This window comes from Pyxicephalus adspersus, chromosome 8, assembly GCF_032062135.1.
Source record: "Pyxicephalus adspersus chromosome 8, UCB_Pads_2.0, whole genome shotgun sequence".
NCBI classification, from domain to species: domain Eukaryota; kingdom Metazoa; phylum Chordata; class Amphibia; order Anura; family Pyxicephalidae; genus Pyxicephalus; species Pyxicephalus adspersus.
Genome location: NC_092865.1, coordinates 9,098,474 through 9,122,183, shown reverse-complemented (window position 1 = coordinate 9,122,183; position 23,710 = coordinate 9,098,474). Strand labels below are relative to the sequence as shown.

The window sequence follows — 23,710 nt, the reverse complement described above, 5'->3', positions numbered from 1 at the left end:
CTCTGCGTTTGGCCACTCCCCACAACAGCGAGTTCCGTTCTCTTTGGTATAGCCGCGCTCCCTTCTCGCTCTACTTATTTCTCTGCCACGCCCCTTTTCCCTTCTCTGTGATCTATCCTAGTGAAGGCGCCATAGTATGTGTGGCAGCTATGACAGGATAGTAATGGTGGCTGTGGAGGCTTCTACAAAGCAAACCACGCCTTCATTCATATCTAACCACCTCACTAAGTAAAAGGAAACATCTACTTCCAGAGTTACCTTCACTCCACAGACTTCACATGCAATACCTGTAAAATATGGGTGTACTTACCTTTCCAGTAGCCTGTGCTGCTTTTGTTACTTACCTACTGCAAGTAATTTTGGCCTTATGGATAAATTGAATACCTGCTCCCCCTACTACATGCAGTGGTACCTCCCACCAGGCTCATAGTACCTGCTGTGCTTGAATGAAGCAGTGGGAGAAACCATAGAAAGCTGGGGGGAATTGCACACACCTGGAAGTTTACAATACTTGCAAGTCCTGGAAGCAGAAACAGAGTTTGAAAACACAGATTGATGTAATGATTTTGCCAATTTCTACAGGAATGCTTTTGTATTCAACAGACACTCTCACATGGTCACTCGAATACTCTACCATAGGATTGCTTATCTCTACTGGGCCCGAACAGTATTCCACAAACACCTAAAGCATACCTAAACTCAGAAATTTCAGTTTACATAAAAGAGTAGACAAGTCTTTAATGTAAGGTAAAAAATTTGATTGTTTTTTTTAAGTGCAGCACTGCCCCTAAAATGAATGAGAGCTTTCCAGGATACCTACGTCACGCATCCCGGGAGGCTTTTAGGTGCTGCTTCTGCGCATGCCCGAGCATCACCAAACAGCCTTCTCGTGAAAAGGAAAAAAAAATGCAGATCTCACGCATGCGCAGTGAAATCGGCACATTCTTTACCAACCTATGTCACCTGATCTCGCGCCTGGGTCGGGTGACGTAAGAAGAAGAACCCGATGCGCCGACTCGTAGATGGATACTGGGGCGACGTAGGACTTTATGGACCGATCGACTGCGCTGCGGGATTGAAGGTAAGTGGATTTTTTATTGTTTTTCAGTTTTCGGCAAATTATAACCCCCCCCACCCCCCAACCAAGTTTTAGTAAAACAAAATGCTCTTTTAACTTATTTGAGTTCATGATCACATGACACCCCATTTATGGGTTTTCTTGGAGATGGGGTCCTTTTTCCAGCATCTTCATGAAGCAGAAATGCTTCCAGCGATTGGGTCCTTTAGGGTTTCAAAAGAACATCTGCAAGCAATGACACCAGTGAGGACCCACCAGCGGCCCAGCACCAGCGATGTCATGTGATCTGGTTGGTGGATTTGGGTAAATAAATTTTGCTTTACAAGGTAAAGGAAAAAATGTGCCCCATAGGTCAGTGGTCGCCAACCGGTGGTCTGCGAGAACAATTCAGTTGTCCACAGAAAAATTATGACATAATTTGCAATTTTTATGTTTTATTAATAAAAAACAAAAATAATATTCTAATAAATTCTTGTATTCTGAATGATAATTTTCGCCTTTATATTACAATAAATTCATGAACTGTACTAGAGATGAAAAAACAATGGAGGCGCAGCGTGACGTCAGTGTAGTATTAAGTTGTATGAGGAACCGTTACCGAGCCGTACGCTTCAGTATTGTTTCCACCATTACAACAGTCACCCCGCTCCGCCAATACCGATTCTCATCCCATTGTTTTATTTTATTTGTTTATTTCTCAGATGCTCTTTTAGGTAAGTATGACCTTAACTGTGTATTTTCCCTAACTGTTATATTTAATGGCATCAAATAGTTTGGCTTTGATAATTATCATTTCTTGTTTGGTCTTAGATTGGAATGAAATAAATCCATAATGAGTGAGAAAAAGCAAACAAATATTTTGCATTTCTTTAATAATACCAAAGATAATGTAACTAATGATAATAGTAACAATAGTAATACTTCACTTAACCTGATCAATGAATCAGAGCCGCCACAGTCCTTGTCAGCACCATTAGGAAGATCATTATTTTACAAATGTATTTCTCTATTTAAAATATTAATGGTCCGTGGGATTTAAATATATGAATTTAGTGGTCCGTGAGGTCCGAAAGGTTGGCGATCACTGCTATAGGTTGTGGGGGTGGGGGGTTATTTTTTGCCCTGTGCTGGGTTCCAAATAGGAACAGATTTAATTTTAAACATTTTTATTGGCTTCTGAAGCATATTTATACTCCCCCTGAACCTCAATAACCTCATTATTGCACAAAAAAAGTAAAGTTAAATAAACAAATAATTAAAAAACCAACAAATAAAACTCCATGAACACAAAGAACATGTATGGTCCATTTATAGGTTTGTGTGCTGTTAGTACACATGGCATATTGCTGAATTGTGGTGCCAATCCCCAATGCATTGAGGAATAGCCATTGTGGTAGTGCATTGCAATAGAAACAAGCAGGCCTTGTGCAGTGGTGGATGTAGCCAGCATTGGGCCCCTGTGCAGAGCTGAATTGGACCCCTTACTGATGTGACGTTGTGGGGACCCCTGTTGTGTAAGATAGGGTCCAGGGCCACACTTTGTACCTTCCTATGTCCTCCCCTGGCCTTGTGACATTATAGGTACATTAGGTTGCTTTGGGGTTTTATTAATGCAATGCATATTATTATAATGTGCATGAGGTGCATGCATTAGGGCGCACTCCCACTGCAGCTGCATTTTACAAAACACAAACATTGATGAGTTCAGTTTGGCTGTCCATTCATTTGTATGGGCAGCCCAATGCACCTCGTTGCACAGAAATGTTGTTGTGCAAGTGTTGTATTGCATTGCAGTATCCTGGTAAGATGCACTTAGAGATGCCATTAAGAATAAATGCCAACTAAGTGCACCCACACGTCATCACATTGCATTAACGCACACATTTCCGCAATACAATAATGGAAATGAACCCTAATGCGATGCGTGGATCTAAATAGATCCTAATTTTAATAAGTGACCCTAATGCTTCTAAAGCTAATACCTTAAACTAAAAAAAAAAAAAAAAAAAAAAAAAGAGAATAGTACATTTCATATAAGGAATAATAAAAAAAGGAAGAATTTGTCAATTTTGTAGCAGAATTCATCTACTCTAAGTGAACGGAGAATTGTTGTGCTCTCTGGCGGCATCTAGTGGAAGTGGCTAGGTGGTGATAGAGCTGAACTCCCTAGCGGCATCTAGTGGCGGCGATGGAGCAGTGACAGGTCTGGGCGGGTTCTGCAGTTTGAATCGGCCGCCTGTCAGCACGCTGAGCCCCCGGACATGTCTCGGTTCGGTCGGGGTGGTAGAGTACCGGATCCCCGGGCCGGTTTCCGGGACCAGAGGGAGAAAGAGCCGCCTGTTCCCCAGGGACTGATCAAGGCGGCCCGGAAGAGCGGCCAGCTGAACCTGTCAGGAAGAGGCCTCACCGAGGGTGAGAGGGGGGAATGGGGTATCTGCGGGGGGTAGGCGCAATATTGGGGTATCTGCAGGGGGTAGGCGCAATATTGGGGTATCTGCAGGGGGTAGAGGCAATAATGGGGTATCTGCAGGGGGTAGGGGCAATAATGGGGTATCTGCAGGGGGTAGGGGCAATATTGGGGTATCTGCAGGGGGTAGGGGCAATAATGGAGTGAGAGAGGTGTCTGTGGGTAAATTGGGGTAATGTGGGGTGTCTAATGGTGGTAGGTGCAATAATGGTGTGTCTCCAGTTATTATGGGATATAATGGGGTGTCTTCTTACGATAGGTGCATTATTGGGGTATCAACAGGTGGTAGGTGCACAAATGGGTGTCCATAGGGGCAATAGAGGGGTGTCTATAAGGACAATATTGGGGTGTCTAGGGATTGATAGGCGCAATATTAGGGTATCTATAGGGGCAATACTGGTTTGTCCGCAGATGATAGGTGCAATAAAAGGGTGACAGAGGTGTCTGTGGGGAATAGGTGAAAGCATGGAGTGTCTACTTGTGGTAAGTGCTATAATCTGCAGGTTGATAGGTGGAACCATGGGGCATCTGTGGATAATGGGTGGAGTCATGGGGTGTCTGTGGATGATTGGTAAGCTCATGGGGTGTCTGTGGATGATGGGTAAGGTCATGGGGTGTCTGTGGATGATAGGTGGAACACTGGGGTGTCTGTGGATGATAGGTGGAACACTGGGGTGTCTGTGGGTAATAGGTGGAGTCATTGGGTGTCTGGATGATTGGTGGAAACTTGGGGTGTCTGTGGATGATAGGTGGAATCATGGGCTGTCTGCAGGTAATGGTGACAATACCTCTGTGGCTGATAGATGACCCCAGTGGTTCCAGCAAAGACAAAACAGATTTTGGTCCCACCTGAAGTTACAGTTTCCATTTTTTCCTTTCCAGTTCCTGTGAGCGTCTGGCGGATAAACGTGGACACCCCGGAGGAGGCGCATGGCAATGTACAGTTTGATGGCACAGACCGATGGTGGGAACAGACTGATCTGACAAAACTGATTCTCGCCTCTAACAAGCTGCAAGCTCTCTCTGAAGACATTCGCCTGCTGCCCGCTCTCGTGGTGTTAGATGTAAGTGTGGTTCAATAAATCTTTATGATCACATACATTGATATTACCCACCTACAAGGGTTTTTTACACTTGGAGGGATGCACATGTGGCAGTCATCCCCTGGATTTTTATCCAGGAATATTTTAAATTGATCCCTATTGATCCTGCAATGACAGTCCCTGTTCAGATACTTTTCATTAATGGGTGACAACTCTCTGTTCCTTTCTCCTAATTGCGTTGTCACACTGGCCCACAATAGAGACTACAAATGGCTGTGCTGCCAGACACTGCCAATGTCACTAAGGTTGAGTTCTTGCAGTACCATTGGTTTGCCATTCCCCCATCACCCCAATTATTTCTGTACAAGTTAGATAGCATTTGTTTGTGGCATGCTTAGGTATTTATGAATGGTAATTCTCTAAAATTGTATTTGTAGGTTCATGACAATCAACTTCAGGAACTTCCCAGCGCGATTGGGGAGCTGGTGAACCTTCAGAAGCTGAATATCAGGTATGGTCTATCCTAATAATCCTGCTGTCTATATTACAAGGTACTGGCGGCAGAAGCTATAAACTAGCAGCATATCTGGGTAATTGGTGGCAACATAAAGTGCAGATGTGGATCAGTGGCTTATCACTATTACCCTCACCCTCCCCGGGGGAGTATGCTAAGTTCTCAAACTTTTTCATGATGAAACTTAGGCACATTATTCGCATCCCGCAAATGCAATACATGTGCCTTGTAGTAAATCAGAGAGTCATCTGTTTTGCTAGAGGAATTAATTTGGCAAGTCTCGTATGCTGTATGTGTCCTAGGGTTTAAGGGTCATGTGACATTAGTGATCCTGTTGCTGCCAAGAATTCATAAATGACAGAATTATTAGAAAATGTTGGGGGCACATCTTTGCTTTTATACATTGCTCCCTTACCGGATTTTTAGCAGCGAGCCATCCATCTCTGTCTGTTGAAAATGCTGCAAAACCGCACCAGTGAGGAACATGCAATCAGGTAAGTTTATTACTGCAATCATGTATCCTCCAAACTGATAATACTTTAATGTGGCTTGAAGCATAAAAGAGCAATGGCTGAAGTCCAACTATGTTCACACATTTTTAATTGTGTATAATTGTCACCCAAAGTAAACAATCCTGATCATCTTGGGCGACAATCTTGTGTGTGTATAGTGGCCTCCACATGTCCTTTAGCACAGCACAAAATTTTGCCAAAGCCCAGTATATGTACAGCCTACACCACTCTGCTACCCCCAGCAGTGCCACCTCCTTCCAGCACGCCATCTGAGAACAGCAGAGCACCATAAGAAAGCTGGCGTGTTGTCAAAAGGCAGAGCCACCAGGAACGGCGGAGAAGTGCAAGCCCCACCGCTCAGCCATTCTCAGCAGCTCCCTCGCAAGCAGTGTAGGAAGAACCGGCCACATCCCCACCACCAGCTCCAGAGCAGTGCAAGGAGGGCCCCTGGCACCTTCACCCGCTGCCTCCAACCCACCAGTCACTGACAGACACTAGTCCTTGGCCCAGGGGTTGGGGACCACTGGTTTAGCAGACTGCCATGGTGGATCACAGATAACAGTTGTCCCTACTGCTTGTCCCTCTCCTATGTCTATAAAAGTGAACCGTTCTGAGTGTATAGTGCTTGTTCATTCGATTTTTGCTAGAAACATTCACAAAAAAATTGTGATGTCTGTACATAGCTTTATGAAAAGATCCATATAAAAATATATATATTTTAGGGGTGGGGGTCATTTAGGGGCACACATAGAACATTTTAGCTTTTTTTATTTATTTATTTTAACTCCAGCTGCTCTGTATTTCTCTTCAATGTTCAGTCACAATAGACTGAAGAATCTTCCTGAAGAGCTGGGACAACTACAGAACCTCAAGAATCTTCTTCTTCAGCATAACCAGCTGGAGGAGGTACCGGACTGCATGGGACAGCTGAATGCTCTGGAGGAATTGGTAAGCTATTTCTAGTGATGGAAATATGATTAGCAGTCTACAAATGTCTTCATATAAACCAGCTCTGAACTATGGAAAAAAAAAAAATAAAGTTGCACAAAAAAATCACTTTCACATATAATATTAATATTGCAGGACCTTTCCAATAATATCCTAAAGAACCTATCAAGCCATCTTGGTGCCCTCACCTACCTCACCCGGCTAAACTTATCCAACAACAAGCTGAAGGTCCTCCCTCCGGAGATCAGCCGCATGAAGAGTAAGAAGGGGTCTTGTTAAAATCCTATTCTTTTCAATAGATATAATATATTTTTTAATTTCTGTATGGTTCGTCAGGCAAACAGGATGAAAGGAAATGGCTTATGGAAAGTTGCCATATTTATACAGGATGAGTAGAGAATATCTCTTCCGTTGGGATTTTAAAGGATGTGTGTACACTTTATTCATTTTTTTATATGGAAAGAATGCTTTTAAGATATTTCTGTAGCTAGCACTTTGTTTTTGATTCTCTGCCTTGTTCTGAACATTTGGTGGACATGGAAATAGATCAACTGCACTCAACTGAGATATTGGGCCTGATTTATTAAAGCTATCCAATGCTGGAGAGGATACACTTTAATCAGTGCAGCTGAGAGATCCAGCAAACCTAGAATGGATTTCTTCAAAGTCATTTGCTAACAAATGTTTTTAATCCTTGACCAGATCCATTTCAGGTTTGTTGGATCACCCTGCTTCACTGATGAAAGTGTTGCAGAACTTGCAGAACTTTATTAAATCGGGCCCATTAGACCGGTTCTGTAATGATTTATCTATCTCAGTGTTTTTCAAGCAGGGTTCCTTCAGAGGCTGCTAGGGGTTCCTTGAGCAATGAGCAATTTGAGTCTCTTAGGTCAGTTTATTGGATACCAATATTCTTTTTGGCTATCTGTAGGGGTGACATTCCTTCCAATGGCCAGCAATGTAAGAGGAATTCTTTCTACTGACCACAACACTAATATAGAGTGAGCTGTGGATATAGTAGTTAAAGCCGGGACTCCTCAAAGACCTTAAAGTTATTTCAAGGGTTCCCCCAGGTTGGAAAGATTGAGTAACACCAGAGAATCTTCTCCAGTTTTGGAGAGCTTTAATAAATCACACCCAATGTCTTTGTTTGGCTGAACAAATATCCAACATTGAGCATCCTCTGAAATTGCTTGATCAACTAGAGGAAATTAAATTCAGTACTTGCAAAAATCCTTATACGTTACCTTAAAAAATGTTTATACCTGCTTGAAAATATTTCATGAAGCTTTCCCCACTATGCTATGATCATTCTTGAAGAGAACAGTTATGCACTGATGGTTTCTTCAATGGATAGAATTGTATCACCGTGTTTTGTACATTTTGATACAATATGGCCAGATGTTTGTGGACCCCTGACCATCACACCTACTGTATGTAAGATTGTTGGAAGTCCCATTTTTAAAACGTGTCAGTAATATGGATTTGGCTCTCCTTTGTGGTTAGACCCTCTTCCGCACTTTTGGGAAGGGTTGCCACAAGACTTTGAAGTGCTTCTGTAGAGATTTGTCCTCATTCAGTCAAAAGGCTATTTGTGAAGTTGGATACAATTGCTGGATCAGAATCTGGCTTACAATCAGCTTTCCAATAACATGTTCAGTGGGGTTAAGGTCAGAGCTCTATGTAGGTCAATAAAGATTCTTCAAATTCATCAGAGCATGCTTTTACAGAGTTCGGTTTGTGCATAGAACTTTGTAGTTCTCTTTTTAGGCTTCCATTTCACCTGAGAATTAAATTCAAGCTCCTGTGCTTTGCTTTCAAATCCCTCCACAGTTCTTGTCCCACTTACCTTACCTTACTTACCCCCAACTCTCTGGAATGGTCTTCCTCATCCTATTCAGCTTGCTACTACTTTCTGTTCATTTAAAAGAGCCCTCAAAACCCAACGCTTCAACCTCAGCTACCCATCTTCTGTCTCTTAAACCCTCACTACATATCCCCCCTCCTATTGTGTGATACGTCCCCCACCTCCTAGATTGTGAGCTCTTTGGGGCAGGGTCCTCTCCTCCTCCTGTGTCACTAACTGTATCTGTCATTTGCAACCCCTATTTAATGTACAGCGCTGGGTAATATGTTAGCGCTATATAAATCCTGAATAATAATAATAATAGGGCCACAGCCACGCTGGAACAGAGATGGTTTTTTTTCCCCCAAACTATCGACATAGGGTTTGAAAGTGCACAATTGCCTGTAGTATGTTAATATTCTGTAACATATGTATATATAACAAATGTACATGCATTAACAATACCCTTCACTGGAAGCTTCTGAACTCATTCTGACTAATGTGACTTTTGGCCATTTAAGTAAATGTCATGGTCAGGTTTTCATGCACATCAGTCATCTAATATAATATTACTGTCTCCTGTTGACACCTGCAGGTCTCCGTCAGCTGGACTGCACCTCCAACCTGCTGGAAGAAATTCCTTCTTCTCTGACTGGTATGGACTCTCTAGAGCAGCTTTATCTGAGGCAGAACAAATTGACCTTCCTGCCAGAGCTGCCCAACTGCAAGCTGCTCAAAGTAAGGCCTTAAAATATGATTCTATACTGTATTTTCTTGGTTGACGCAGTTCATGTAACTGTATGCCAATCTCTGCCTCAGAAGAGTTTACTTTTTATTGGTGTGTAATGCCTGTATATATTAGATACAAAAGGTGAAGCTGATTGGTTGCTAGATAGAAGCAGAGATAAAGCAGAACATCATTTAGTGTATTTGTACCTATTACAGATCCATATAATGCATCCAGTTTGTCCACGGCCAAGGAATATAGTCTGAAACTGGAGCAGTACCGGAATTGGACTTGATAATAACTAACGCAATTCTTTGTAAAGCTATACTAGTAATAGTATTATGAGCTAATCTGGTGTGCTTAATTCAAATGTTTAGACAAAGAGCAAACTGACAGGAGGAGCAAACCATGAAAAGAGATAAGACTTTATCATTCTGCTGCTGTTCTAGTCAGCCAGAATTTGACCTAGTATTAGGCCCATGCAGGCGGGGAGGAGGAGCGATGATACTACTAAAACATTTCTAATGGAAAAAATGGCATCAGAAGTGCTGTGTAAAAAATAAAAGCAGTTCCCTTATATGTATTTCATTTGTGCATATAGATGTTTTTCTAAAAATTGACCGTAATAAATGACCCTGATCCTTTACCTTACCAGGAGCTGCATGTAGGAAACAACCAGATCAGCACAGTTGGCCCCCAGCACCTGATGCACCTCAGTTCTCTCTGTATCCTTGAGCTGCGGGATAACAAGTTGAAGAGCTTACCGGATGAGATAACCCTGCTGAATGGACTGGAGAGGCTCGATCTCAGCAATAATGACCTGGGCAGGTGAGACGTGTTCCAGGTATTGCTTTAAAGCAACATCACTGTACAGCTTAATTCCTATAAATAGCTAAGATGGAGCACTCGGAGTCCTAATTATTTTCTTTTTATAGCCTGCTAGTGCACTAAGTACTGTACTACAGATAATTGCAAGTAGCAATTTTGCACCAAGTACAGTGATAGTTCAGTGGTGTGGAGTATCTGCGCCAAACTTTTCCAGTGTACAGCACTCTGAAAATGTCTTCTGCCCCTAGTGAGTGACTACAGTCAGGCCATTACCATGCTGTTTCCGTTCTACTGCCTCTGCCTTTATCCATTGTGCATCTCTTCTCCCAACTAATGCCCAGTCAATGAGCATAATCTTTAGTTTGATTGGCTAATTAATGGAAGAGGCAGCAGGGATTAAAATACCCCTTTAGTAATAGTTACCATTGGCCCGCAGTTTTAGAAGGGTGTCACCCCAATGAGCTCTAGGCAACCCTGGGATCTTGCTAGTTTGGCTGCCCTTTAGAATGTTTTGTTGGGCCTATAGCAACCCCTCCTTTAACCATTTAGAACTCTTGAATAGTAAGGCCTCTTTTTTTCCCTAATTTATTTAAAGGATTTTGCTTTCAGTTTGCCCAACGCCCTGGGAAATCTTCCGAACTTGAAATCTTTACAGCTGGAAGGTAATCCACTGAGAGGAATCCGTAGGGACATACTCAGTGTGAGTATCTGGTGTGATTTTCCTCAAACCCTGCTGTATTTTTACTGCATAAAATAAACTGATGCTATACCTGTTCACAGCACACCATTGAGAAAAAAAAATGATTCTCTTGAAGTGCAATTGATAGACATTTTACATACCTGCAACTTGTCTTTATTTAACGTTTCACGTGAATGCAGAAATTTTCGGTCTGGATTGCATGTTTGAGTTCTGGAGGTTTATAGGAAATTATGTTTTGTGATTTGTATTGTAATGGTATATCTTTTTGTCCCTTCAGAAAGGCACTCAGGAGTTACTAAAGTATTTAAGAGGCAGAATACAAGTTCCAGGTAATCTTTTTCATACTATTTGCAACCAGCCTATTGCACATCCTTTTGGCTTTTGTTTTGATAATTTAATTAATGGTGGGTGCAGCTGTATCACATGTCACTCAATTTCCCCTTTCATTCACCCCCTGACAGCTACATTAAAGATTAAAATAATGGTTATATGTTACTTTATTTTAAGTAATGACAAAATCATTTCTGAATAAACAGGCCCATAATGGTAATGTAAAATTTGTTCTGGTCCATAGGGGATTGTATAGGTGTGAGAGCTATAGTGGTCAAGACAATTACTCCAGCAGAGATTCTATTGTTTCAGGGTGATTTTAGTATATATATATTTTTTTAATTAAATGTAAATAAATGGGAAATATTTTCTTTTTTACCCTAAACAGATCCAAAAAAAGAGGAAAACACTGGGCCTGTGGTGACAGCTATGACACTTCCTAGCGACTCCCTGGTCAATACACATGCCATTACTACACTGAAGACCTTGGAATATTGGTAGGGCTCATTCCTTGTCAGTTCCATTACATCCCCCCTCCCATGGATTGACCATTATATCCTCAATCTTTAAACTGTAAAATCATTATCTATCTATACCAGAACTACAAAAGATGTTACAGTGACCCTGATTTTACTTATTTTCTGCCACAAGTTCTTTTTCCTTCTACTGGGTTGTTTCCCCAAGAAGGTACTGTACTGTGTAGAAAGGCTGAGGAGAGAAGGGATATAAACAAATGCAGAACCACAGGTCTCGTTAAGTAAGGCTGCATACACATATCAGTTGATTCTGGTCCGATTATCACTTCAGGGCTGATATTGGACAAGAATCTGGCATGTGTACAGTGCTTGTCTTACGTCGTTGGCAGATCTGTGAACGACGAACGACTGCAATACAAGTGAATTGGAGAAAGCGCAGTGAGGTGCCGCTCGTTCTACCCCCTCCCCTCTCCATTGATCAGAATGGCGCTGTATGTACAGCACTCGTTCATGCATCTTTCTGTCTAAAGTCAAAAGTCTTTCAAAAGTATAACGTGTGTACGCAGACTAAGCAACAGGGTAGAGTGGGTTAGGTCAGTGAAGGATGAATGGGTGCGTGTGGTAGGGGGTCATAGATTAAACACACATGGTGTAAATTTGCATTTATCCTTTACAAAAGAAAAATAGAAAATGTACTGGACACAAATTAGTGAAATTATTTTTTAATGATTATTTAGCCTCTTATTATCATACCCTTTTGCATATCCTTATTAGATCCCACAGCGTTCAACCCAGAAATTTTTTTCTGGGTGGGATGAAATTGTAGTTGCGTGGCCCAACTTATTAGAAACCACTCAAAAACAGCCAGTGATTACTGAAAAGATCATTGTCACACCTTGACTATTGCAAACCTGATTTCACACTGAGCAGGTAAAGCGCAGTTGCTCCCTAAGCCTAGCTACTTTTGTCAGTAAGTGCTTTCCTCCTATAATAAGTGAGTGAGCTGTAACACAAACCTTTTCCATCATAGCACATGTTCATGTTCATCAATTTGTTTACTTTCAACAGCGCGTGTCAAATTTTAATGTTTGTTTCTGGTTTTTCTAGCGACAAGCAAGCTACTGCCGTTCCAGATGCAGTTTTTAATGCAACAGGCTCCTGTTCAGTCACAACAGTAAATTTCAGCAAAAATCAACTAACTGAGATTCCCCCAAGGTAAACACTGCTTAATTTTATACATAGTGATAGCTATAAGTCAGTTGACGTTTGTGTATGACGTTTTTTGCAACCAACTCTTGGCAAGAGCATCGACTTGCTTTGCAATTAGAAGGGAGATATAAACACTGTTAAGTTGCGGAGTAGCAAAAACAGGATTTTCTGGCTTAGCTATACAGAGGCTGCCATGTGGAAGGTGCTGTGTAATATGGATATCATAGATGCATTCTTATAAACATTGTTTTAATAGGCAGCACGGTGGCTTAGTGGCTAGCACTCTGGCCTTTGCAGCGCTGGGTCCCAGGTTTGAATCTCGGCCAGGATACTATCTGCATGGAGTTTGCAGCTTCTCCAGTTTCCTCCCACATTTCAAAAACATGCAGTTATGTTAATTGGCTTCCCACTAAAATTCCCCTTAAACTGTAATATTGACATATAACTATAGTATGGATATTAGATTTTAAGCAGTGACAGCTAGTGACATGACGATGGACTAAAGCGCTGCACTATATAAATACTGTGTAATATTAATGTAAAATAAAGATATTGAACAAATGAGGAAGATATAAAACTGTTTTTTTTTTACCAGTAACTTTTAGTCTTAGGGTGACAACGCTTACTCATAATGTGTCCATGGAAAAGCAGTGTTGTCCCCACTAAGCTGTGATTCAGAAATCTGAAATATACACCCCCTCGCCTTGTCTCCATACTCTGGGATGGTGGGGAAACCCCCACAAAAAGGGGGGAAACCTACACAAACATGAAGAGAACCTGCAAACTCCATGCAGATAATGTCCTGTCTGAGATTCAAACCTGGGACCCAGCGCTGCAAAGGCCAGAGTGCTAACCTCTGGGCCACCATGCTGCAATCAAGTTAATAAAAGAGACGGGCCAGGGACAGTCAGACTGTGGAGCAATACAATAGGTGATGTTGAACATCCTCTAGCCAAGGAAAGAGGCAGACTTTATTTAACTTGCTGCAGATTCAAATGCACGCTCAAAGTGTTCAGTGAAATCAGAGTTAGCAATTTCTATGTAGGAGAGGAGCCGCTACAACTGTGCAAGACTGAAGGGAAGGCTGCAGGTCAGATTTAGAAATAAAACATGGAAAATATTAATTTTTTTAGCGTTTAGCATTTATTTTTTAGCGATAATTATTATTTTTTTTTTATTGTGCCTTCACATACACTGTGAATGTCTTCGGGGTAGGAGACCCTTCTCTCTGATTGTCAAGGTCTTTACCTTTATGTATTCAGAATGAGTCAGTTTATAGAAGTGCAGAGTTGTAGCAGATGATGATCTGAGAATTTTACAAGCACCGAGGGAAGCCGGTGTAATTTCTCAGCACTTCCACACCAAGCGTCTGTCTGTTTAAGAGCCCTCGAGGGGAATTTTAAATCCTTCCTACTTACTGTAATTCACTGTAAGTGCTTTCCACAAGTCATCTTTCGTGGTACGTGCGTTCGTTCTGTTAATAACACAATACGCAATGTTGCATCATTGGTGAGATAGGGACTCCAGGTGAGATTTAAAGGAAAACATTGCAAACCTTGGGCAATTGTATTAGAAGTACTTCCATAAACCCTGCCCACTGAGCTGATGTGACACCGTTTGGCAGAAAATCCTCTGCAGCCATTCAACAGCCTTCCTGACCAAACAGGTTTTCTGTAATCCAAATCATTACCTTGTTTTTCTTTTGTTACTATTGTTATTGAACAGGGTTTATGTAGTGCAAACTTATTACACAGTGCTGTACTTTAAATAGGGGTTGCAAATAACAGACAGGTACAGACAGTCAAAGACCGTGAGGAGGAGATGGGGATCCTGCCCAGAAGAGCTTACAATTTAGGAGGTGGGGGGAAGTGTTGTTTTCCCTGGTAACTTACTGACCCAGCAATATGAGTGGCAGGAGTCCCAGTCATGTGTAAAATATAACTCCAGCTAGCACAGGATTGCTTCTTATGATATACACCCCTGGTGCTACTTGCAGAATAAATTGGGTTGGTCCGCTTACCCTGTAGAAAGTCATATTCCCTGACTATTCCTTGGGGCACTTTCATTGGGGCATATAAGTAATGCATTTGCCTTGTACAGCTCAGGCAGGTATGAATAGTTACCTAAATGTTTCTGGTTTCAATGAGAAAATCTACATGAAAAAAAAACTCTATAGAGATAGTAGCCTTGTTGGAAACTGAACTTGGGTTGCTGGGGGTGGCAAGTCCAAAGCGGTTACACACCATTGACTGCTTAGCTACAACCCAGATTACCTGGTGACCTCTTCAATGGGATGGTATAGAGCAGTGGTCCCCAACCTTTCTGGCAGCAGGGCCCAGTAACATAGAATAAAATTTTGCAACGGCCCAGCTGTATATGTACAGCTTACACTACTCAGCTGTTCTCAGCAGCTCGGCCTCCTGTCAGCACACTGGCTGAAAATAGCAGAGTAGTGTAAGAAAGCTGGTGTGCTGTCAGGTGGCAGAACTGCTGGGAATGGCGGAGAAGTATAAGCCTTACATACATTGCTCTGCCATTCCCAGTCACTCTTATGCAAGCAGTGTGAGGAGAGCCACCCGCGCTCCTGCTGTCACTAGCTTTAGAGCAGTGTAAGGAGGGCCGCCGGCGTTACTGCTGCCTGCGCTTCTGCCTCCTGTCATTTGCAGTCTCTTAACCCATCAGCCACGAACCGGCACCGGGGTTTGGGGACCACTGGTATAGATCAAAAAAAGGTTACACAGGGGAGTATAAAACTCAATTCCATTCTTCTTATAATATAGCCCTGATACCTGAGCAGTCAATTACTAGGCACCTTCATAGTCACATGGGGGCTGGAAGAAAGTACCTAACCTTGTAAAAGCTGGGACTCGGAGCAAGACTCGGAGCATGAATCCAGTAGATGAACATAAGGGCAAGGAAGCAAAAGTAAAAATTAGGTTGCTTGGGTGGCAAGACCAGAATTAGATCCACAGTGGCCACTGAGACACAACCCAGGATTGCCGGGTTATCTCTGCAACAGAATGGTATAGATTATTATTAAACATAATTTTTATAGCGCCAACATATTATGCAGACTTATACATTAAATAGGGGTTGCAAACGACAGACAGATGCAGATAGTGACACGAGGAGGAGAGGACCCTACCCTGAAGAGCCCACACTTTAGGAGGTGAGGGAAGTATCACACAATAGGACAACATAGGTACATAGGGGTTGTTGTTGGCTTTATTAGTCACACTGCATAGATCTCTGCCTTATTTCACTTATATTCATTTACCAGAGAAAAGACTTCTTCTAATGGTCATTGCAGTTGGGAAGATCAGGGACCCATTTATAGCTCCTGAGAGATAATGAAACCCTTGTCTAAGGTTGAAATCAACCTATGATTTCAAATGTCAGTTCAAACTTTTGTTACACATTCCTACTTTTGTTACACATTCCTACTTCATATTGTAAATCTTTGAAATTTGTTTTGCAGGATCGTGGAATTGAAAGATTCTGTGTCTGATGTCAACCTGGGCTTCAATAAAATCCCAGCAATTACCTTGAATTTGTGCATGTTACTGAAATTAACACATCTAGATATGAGGTCAGTATCTCATTTATTAGTAGACAAGGTTTTAAATTCTCTGTACATAAAGTCGCTGCCAAAATTATACTTTAGCATTCCCTCCTATTGTGTGATACTCCCTCCTTCTGTGTCACTGTATCTTTCTGTCATTTGAAACCCCTATTTAATGTACAACGCTGTGTAATATGTTGGTGCTATATAAATCCCCTTTAATAATAATATTTGTTAACAGAGTTCTATACATACTTTTGGAGACAACAGACTGCCTGAGATATCTGCTTATAGATGGACACAATGCATGCTGGGTTCACTTTAATGTATATCTAAGCCCAAAAACATGTATCACACATATCATTTATTACAACTTACCAGTTTTGAGATAGGTTGAATTCATTAGTTTCCTTTTTACAGGCTTTCCTTTATTTTCTATTTGTAATCCTGCCAATAACTTCCATCAGTTTCCTAACTTACTGTTCTGTATCTATGAAAGAGCAGCGTTGTCACCTTAGTCTGCTCTTCTTTGGACCACCAAAGCCTCCCTGTTCAGTACACAGGAAGTTCCAGGTACTGGAATTCTTAAATGATCAACAGGTATTTAGCATTGCTTTCAGAAAATGCATTTAGTCTGGAAAAAGAAAACAAATGCAGCCACCACATCTTGCAGTGCTTTGTTTTAGAGTTTATATACTTTTTTTTTAGCAGAAATGGCAGACATTGTTTTGTCATTACAGTATGTAATCTCTCAGTGTCTTTAAATGTGTGTCCTGTGATTTGTAGGTAATTTAGTGAACTTTTTTTAACACAGGAATAACTTTTTGTCAACACTCCCTGATGAGCTGGAAGCTCTGGTCCGCCTACAATCCATCATCGTTTCATTTAACAGGTTTGTGTTATGTATTACCAGCACCGTGAATCTTCATTATATAAGTTGTATGATTTAATTATTGGTATAAAATCATTTTTATTTGTATTGTTAATTCATATGCATGTATACTGGGCAGCATGTTGCACAGGTTAACACTCTGGCCTTTGCAGCGCTTGGTCCCAGGTTTGAATCTCAGCCAGGACACTATCTGGATGAAGTTTGCAGGTTCTCCCCATGTTTGTGTGGGTTTCCTCTGGGTACTCTGGTTTTCCCCCACATTCCAAAAACATACAGTTAGGTTAATTGGCTTCCTCCAAAATTGTCCTTGACTGCATTAACCTCCCTGGCGGTATTCCCGAGTGTGGCTTGTGGTGGATTTTCTATACCAAAAGCGGTAACCTTGAGCCACACTTGGGGTGGAATTGCCAGGGAGTTTACCAAGTCCTACCTGGTTTCCATGTTCCAGTGGCGTCCTCCAGCAGTGCCTGCGCGTCCTCCTCCAGCGATGTTCGCTGTGTCCTACAGTGATGCCCACCATCTGCTTCCCAGGTTACACAGATGCCAGCCGGCATCTGCGTCTCCGGTGTGTGAATGTTGGGGACGCAAGGCCAGGGGAAGAAGATTCTGGCCGAGCATCTGCTTGTGAGTCTTAGGCTGGAAAGCGGGACCTTTGGGGAGGTAGGCGGGACCGGGCGGTAAATTTCAAATAATGTGCATTTTTAAATGTAACGCTTTTACATTTAAAAATCCTCATTATTCATAACACCAGGGAGGTTAATGACATATGACTAAGGTAGGGACATTAGATTGTGAGCTCCTATGAGGGACAGTTAGTTGGCGCTATATAAATATGGGATAATAATAATAATGCACAATATCTATGTGGATTATCCTGCAGATGAGTTTTACCTTACTAGTCACTTAGATTTTGCCAGCTTCAGTGTCTGATGGAGATTCAGTGTGCACAAGGGGATGAGGTATGGCTCCAGGTTGAGGATCTGGGGATGAGTCTGTAGTTCCAATTAAAAGTGAACCCTCCACAAAAATGGACAGGCTGCTCACAGTTTGAGCCCCCCTTTCTGTCAGTTCACATATTAGTGGGTTAAAAATGCACCTGTAAGCTGTTTATGACAGTCTGTTGGGCTTGTATGGGATAGTCAGTATGTCTTGTGGAAGGCTACACAGTTGGGGAGGGGCATAGAATTAAAGAACACAGTTTTCTACAAAGCTTTGAAGGCAGAAGCTGATGGAATAGAAAGAGATAAGGCTGGAGTTTTGCTTTAATGCATATTATTTTCTAAAACAGACAAGCTGCTCACACTGAGGTTAGCACTCTGGCCTTTGCAGCGCTGGGTCCCAGGTTTGATTCTCGGCCTGGGCACGATCTGCATGGAATTTGCAGGTCTCCCTATGTTTGTGTGGGTTTCCTCCGGGTACGCCGGTTTTCCCCCACATTCCAAAAACATTGAGTTGGGTTTATTGGCTTCCGCCAAAAATTGTTCTTAGACTGTGTTAATGACATATAATTATGGTGGGATATTAGATTGTGAGCCCCCTTGAGGGACAGCTAATGATAGGATTATGGACTTTGCAAAGCGTGGGGTAATATATCAGCGCTATATAAATACTGTGTAATAATAATATCTCTCTCAGATCTCTTAATCTTGGAGGGTGGAAAATATACATGTTCTTGTAAAAGTTGTAATTATTTTGGACTTACCTCTGTCTTCTGCATCTCTGGGAATTATGTCATCATCATCAAGTGATTAGTGTAGAGGACCCAGAGAATGCAAGCTGACCTTCCATTTTATTATAAGATTTGCTTTAAAAGCCTAGTGGGCACTTTTCTTTTAAAGTCAAAAACTCTTTGAAATGTTTTCAGTAGACTTTTACTTATCATCACATTAAATTGAACCTACCTGACCATGATACATCGCTAGGGACCTTCCACCGATCCTCACTGTCATGAAAGACGCAATGCTGAGAACATCGCTCACAGCATTCTATCCTGAAAAAAGGCACCAAAATGTTCATCTGATAGCACGTTGGTGGATCCAGTGACAGATAATATTGAGAGGTGAAAACTGTGGAGCTGTCGAACTAGAAAGGGTTCCTGACATCAGCCTTGGGGTAACGTCAGACAAGCAGCCTGAGATGATGTGACTTGAAATGAAAGTGACGCAGGACTTTTTTTTGCAGTGCAGCTTAACATTGATTTAAAGTTTAACTCCAGAAAGAGAGATTTTAGCTTCCTTTGGTAAGGATTTTGGTAAGAAAAATGTATATAAAAGTATAGTAAATCTTCTTCTAATGAGGGGGTGTAGCTGGTTAAATTCAAAGCTGATATGGTAATAGGGAGAGGAGCTCAGCTTTCTGCCCACTGGTGATGTTTTGCTTACTCCTAGGTATACATTTCCTAGCTGCTTTGATTTGAGGACAGTCATAGTTATTCAGTCCATCTGATTATTTTGATATTGCAAGCAAATTCAGGCCATGTTTAAGTTCTTTCCTTTCTCGGGTCCAGTCAAATATTAACCTTTAATATTGGACTACATTGAGCCTGGCTAATATCAATCTATAGCAGCCTTTCTGAGCTTTTTTACCATGGGGGATCCGTTGAAATACAGCGGCAGTAAAGACTGAATGGGAGTGCAGAGCTTCCGGGATACCTAGGTCACGTATCCCAGGGGGCTTTGTACTGCTTCTTTTGCTGCAATCTTGGGCAGGCACAGAAGGGGTTTTTCCCTGCAATAAAAAAAAACTATGCAGATCTGTGCAGGGCAAGATCAAGTTTGGTAGGCAGAAGATAGAAGAAGATGGCGCTGCCTGGAGCTTCCTACGTTCTGGGATGAGGGAAGATTCTAGGTCGATGCAGGACTAAATCAACGCCAAGTGTGGAGAGATCAGGGGCTCTGCTGAAGTAAAGGTAAGTGTTTTTTTTTTTTAATGGAAGTTCCACTTTAAACTGACTTGAGAGGCACAAATTGCTCATTCAACCCTTAGCAACCTCTCAAGGAACCCCAGAAGCCTGTTTGGGCAAACACCGGTTTAAAGCATTATACAAGCTGTCGATCTTAGTTGCTAGAAAAGATCGTCTACAGTGAAATTCTGTTATCAGTACAGGTGTCCTACAATTTATGTTAGTGCGTTGCAGTGCCAAATCTCTACACAAATCGCCACTAACGAGGACTATTGTACTCCGTAGGAGATATCTCCAACTTGTCCTCTCCTTGCAGCAGCAAATCCTGATTTATTTCAACCTTTTTGATCAAATAAAAAAAGTAGAACCCGTGTGATCAATAATTGAAATACAGATCTAATAAATAATTTTGGCTATATAAAAAAGGCTATGAAACTGATGCATATGGGGCTAGTGGAACTCAAAAACAGGTGCCATTGCCATGGGTTTGGCTGCACCGCACATATGAAGTGCAGGCAGTGCCTACTGGTACTTGTATTTTCTTTACTGAATCATAGCACAGGTTATCAAGCCTTGGTTGAAACATTATATTCATGTGTGAATGACATTATGAGCTTATCTTTTACTTTTGTTTCAGGTTTAAAACTTTCCCAGAGGTTTTGTACCGGATCCCTACTATAGAGACGATCCTCATTAGCAGCAATCAAATTGGAACTATAGATCCTTTGCAGCTGATCAAACTGACTAAATTGTCCACCTTGGACCTCCAGAATAATGACCTCATGCAGATCCCACCAGCCTTGGGGAACTGTGAGAATATAAGGTGAGAGACTATTGAATCACATTTCCTAGTTTCTGGTAAAGCTATGCTTTCCCCCCTATCAACATAGTTAACAAAATGATTTTATCCTTTTTATCTATTTATTATTATTATTATTATTATTATTTCCATTCTCATGTAATAGCTTATTTTAGTCCCAGTTATATTACCCCGGGTCTATGTGCTTCTCAGTCCTGGTAGGTCATGGCTGGTGGGATATGTCAGCAAGGTTCTGTGGATAGCTTCCTGAATCATCAACAGCAACCACATCACTGCTCTCAGTTTCCGACAGCCCTGATGTCAGCAGTGGACAGGCTCTTGGGAATAGTTAGGTAGATATCAAATTGCCTTGAATGTTGAAAGTTGATTGAAAGTTGCAGACCAGAGACAGTCAGGCCAAGGAGTAAAAGGCTTAATGATGGTGGACTTCCTCCCAGTGGGCTGTGTATGGGGACTATTCTGCTTGTCCATCTCAATTATCAAACATGACCTGTAATGTGAAGTCATGTGACATGTCTAATGTTGTCTGTATATTATTTGTCCACAGAGCTCTCCATTTGGAAGGAAACCCATTTAGAAACCCGCGGGCTGCTATTTTAGCCAAGGGGACAGCAGCTGTTCTGGAATATCTTCGGAGCCGTATTCCTACCTGATCATACACAGTGAGGAGAAACAGCCGGAGTTTCTTAGTAAAAGGGTCTGGATTGGGGTCTACATTGTTGGGGATATATAGTTTTATTATGAAAGGGGTTCAGTAACATAAATACTGACATTACAAAGAGCTCTGGATTTGTATATGGAACAATGCACTACTAGGTTGAGATGCATCCTTTAACAAATGCCGGGAAACCTTATTGTACAAGAAATGTTTCTCATACTGCCAACACTAAACTTTTCTTGAGAAGCATACTTTAGATACCAATGTTTTGATTTTATATTTTGCAAGCATGACAACTTGAATTTAAATACATCTAAAGAGCACCTGTGCCTACACCTGTTTACAGTCCCAGTGTTATCTGACAGTAGAATTGGCTAGATGTGTTGGCTGGCAGACACCAAAATTTCCTTCATTTGGACCCTGCTCTGGGTTATGTGCAGGGGTCACATGCAGAAACATCACGGTGCCAGATTTCTGGAGCATTCCTTTGCCTTCTAGCACATCAACTCAAACCCATTCTGCATGGCTGTGCACTACAAGAGGTAGGGCTTTCCAAAGTAAAGAGACCCGAGTATGACATTTGCAAAGGGGCCTAATGGATGCTAGTTAGTGTGTTATCAGACCAAATTTTTATAAGCCTAAGATGGTCCCCTGTGGCTTTTAAATCCTCAAACCAAGCACTGTATGGCACCTTTCTCATGATTTGAATTGGATTTGGAGCCTTTAGCTCCACTTTCATGACATGTCGTGTTTATCTCTGTATTTATTTACACAGGGCATTTGTTACCATGTAATGCTTTTAGGATTTTATAAGTTACGGGGCCTCTTTAAAGTCATCAAGCAGTTTTGTCTACTTTTTCTTTTTATACAAACTGAGCACCTTTCCAAGTAAAAATCTATAAGCCTTTACATACAAATATGTACCATGGCTGAAAAAGAAAATCGCTGGAGTTCCAGCAGATCAGCCATTCTTCAAGTGACAAAACATGGGAAAATGTGCACGTATTGCAGAGATGTACTGAAATAAATATGTATTTATCAATATAATAAACTTTATTCAGCTATCTGCACACAGCATGAACATAAAAATTATCTGTCTTGCCATCTGTATACAGCATGAACATCCAAACTCCAAGTCTTGTTCATATACACATAATGGAGGGAAGAGGAGACTTTTATTTTTACCAGTTCTATCACCACTATCGTTTTTAAAAATTACATTTGCACCAAGCAACCCTCTTTAATTTCAGGGTTTTTTGGGGGGGGGGTTGAAATGTTAAATGTTTGCTTCCGATCTATTCAATCACAATTTGTATGTCACACCATCCTATAATACTAATTAGCCTGCAGGGTGACATTGCAGTTTCCTGTTCCAGCTTCCCAGCTTTGTGCGTCAGCTACCTGCTTACTAGGTGGTGTGATGAAGCTGATTTCCTCCTTTCCTCATAGAAGCTTTAGTGGCTTTTTTTTACACCTTTGTTTTTTGTACTATGTGGTTGGCACCCCAGGGCACACAGCACCAAACCCCACATAACCACCTGTGCATGCGGCTGTGGCTGCAGCATGGTTTTTGTAAACACCAAATACATGGGCAAAAACAACTTGTTGGTTTGGGGAACCCAGCCACAATTTGTCTCCGCTGCGGCTACATGTAAAAAATGCTTCCCACTGCACCTATTCTCTTGAATGGGAGAGGTTGGGTCCACGTTTTAAGCCAGGGCAAAACACTGCAGCTTACACTGGGTCTGAAATGGCCTTTAGTTTCTTACGCCTGAATATCTGCCGTGGCCATTATACAGCCATCACACTCTTATCTTTCGTTTTTTTGCTATTTTGCATCAGAAGGAGTGAGAGTTTTTGCAGCAGATGTAAGTTTTCCAAAGTTGCAGGAACAGAGCCAGGATCTGAAGTGGGGGGATCAGACTACTATAGTCACCCTGAGATAGAAGCAGACGATTCATCACATTAGACTACGATTCTAACTGGATCATCTAGGGTGGACGGATCGATTAAAGTTTATGATGCAAGGGTGTTCAAGGACTTATAGTGTTAAAACAATGACCTATATGTGATGAATAAAAGGAATTCCATGGAATGCATTACAGCATCTCTTCTGTATTTGTGTCCGGTACCCTTTGATGAGCGCAGATGGGCTTTTATTGCACACTGAACATCAAGCATTAGTTGACAATTCTCAA

General features: G+C 41.7%; 1 protein-coding gene across 1 annotated transcript; it reads left to right on the top strand.

Annotated features, from left to right (window-relative positions):
• Positions 1-1,131: 1,131 nt before the first annotated feature.
• On the top strand, positions 1,132-22,601 carry LRRC40 (leucine rich repeat containing 40). Its single transcript, XM_072419464.1, has 15 exons — positions 1,132-3,490; positions 4,428-4,609; positions 5,026-5,099; positions 6,433-6,562; positions 6,698-6,821; positions 9,004-9,146; positions 9,791-9,963; positions 10,573-10,663; positions 10,941-10,992; positions 11,382-11,490; positions 12,577-12,684; positions 16,157-16,267; positions 17,055-17,132; positions 20,672-20,857; positions 21,402-22,601. Exons 1-15 carry the CDS (start codon positions 3,340-3,342, stop codon positions 21,505-21,507), a joined length of 1,818 nt encoding a protein of 605 aa, XP_072275565.1. The 5' UTR covers positions 1,132-3,339; the 3' UTR covers positions 21,508-22,601.
• The last annotated feature ends 1,109 nt before the right edge of the window (positions 22,602-23,710 follow it).

Coding starts and splice junctions, on each gene's coding strand:
- LRRC40 (XM_072419464.1), top strand. CDS start 3,340: ATGTCTCGGTTCGGTCGGGGTGGTAGAGTACCGGATCCCCGGGCCGGT. Junction 4,610..5,025: donor CCGCTCTCGTGGTGTTAGAT/GTAAGTGTGGTT, acceptor TTGTATTTGTAG/GTTCATGACAATCAACTTCA. Junction 9,964..10,572: donor AGCAATAATGACCTGGGCAG/GTGAGACGTGTT, acceptor TTTTGCTTTCAG/TTTGCCCAACGCCCTGGGAA.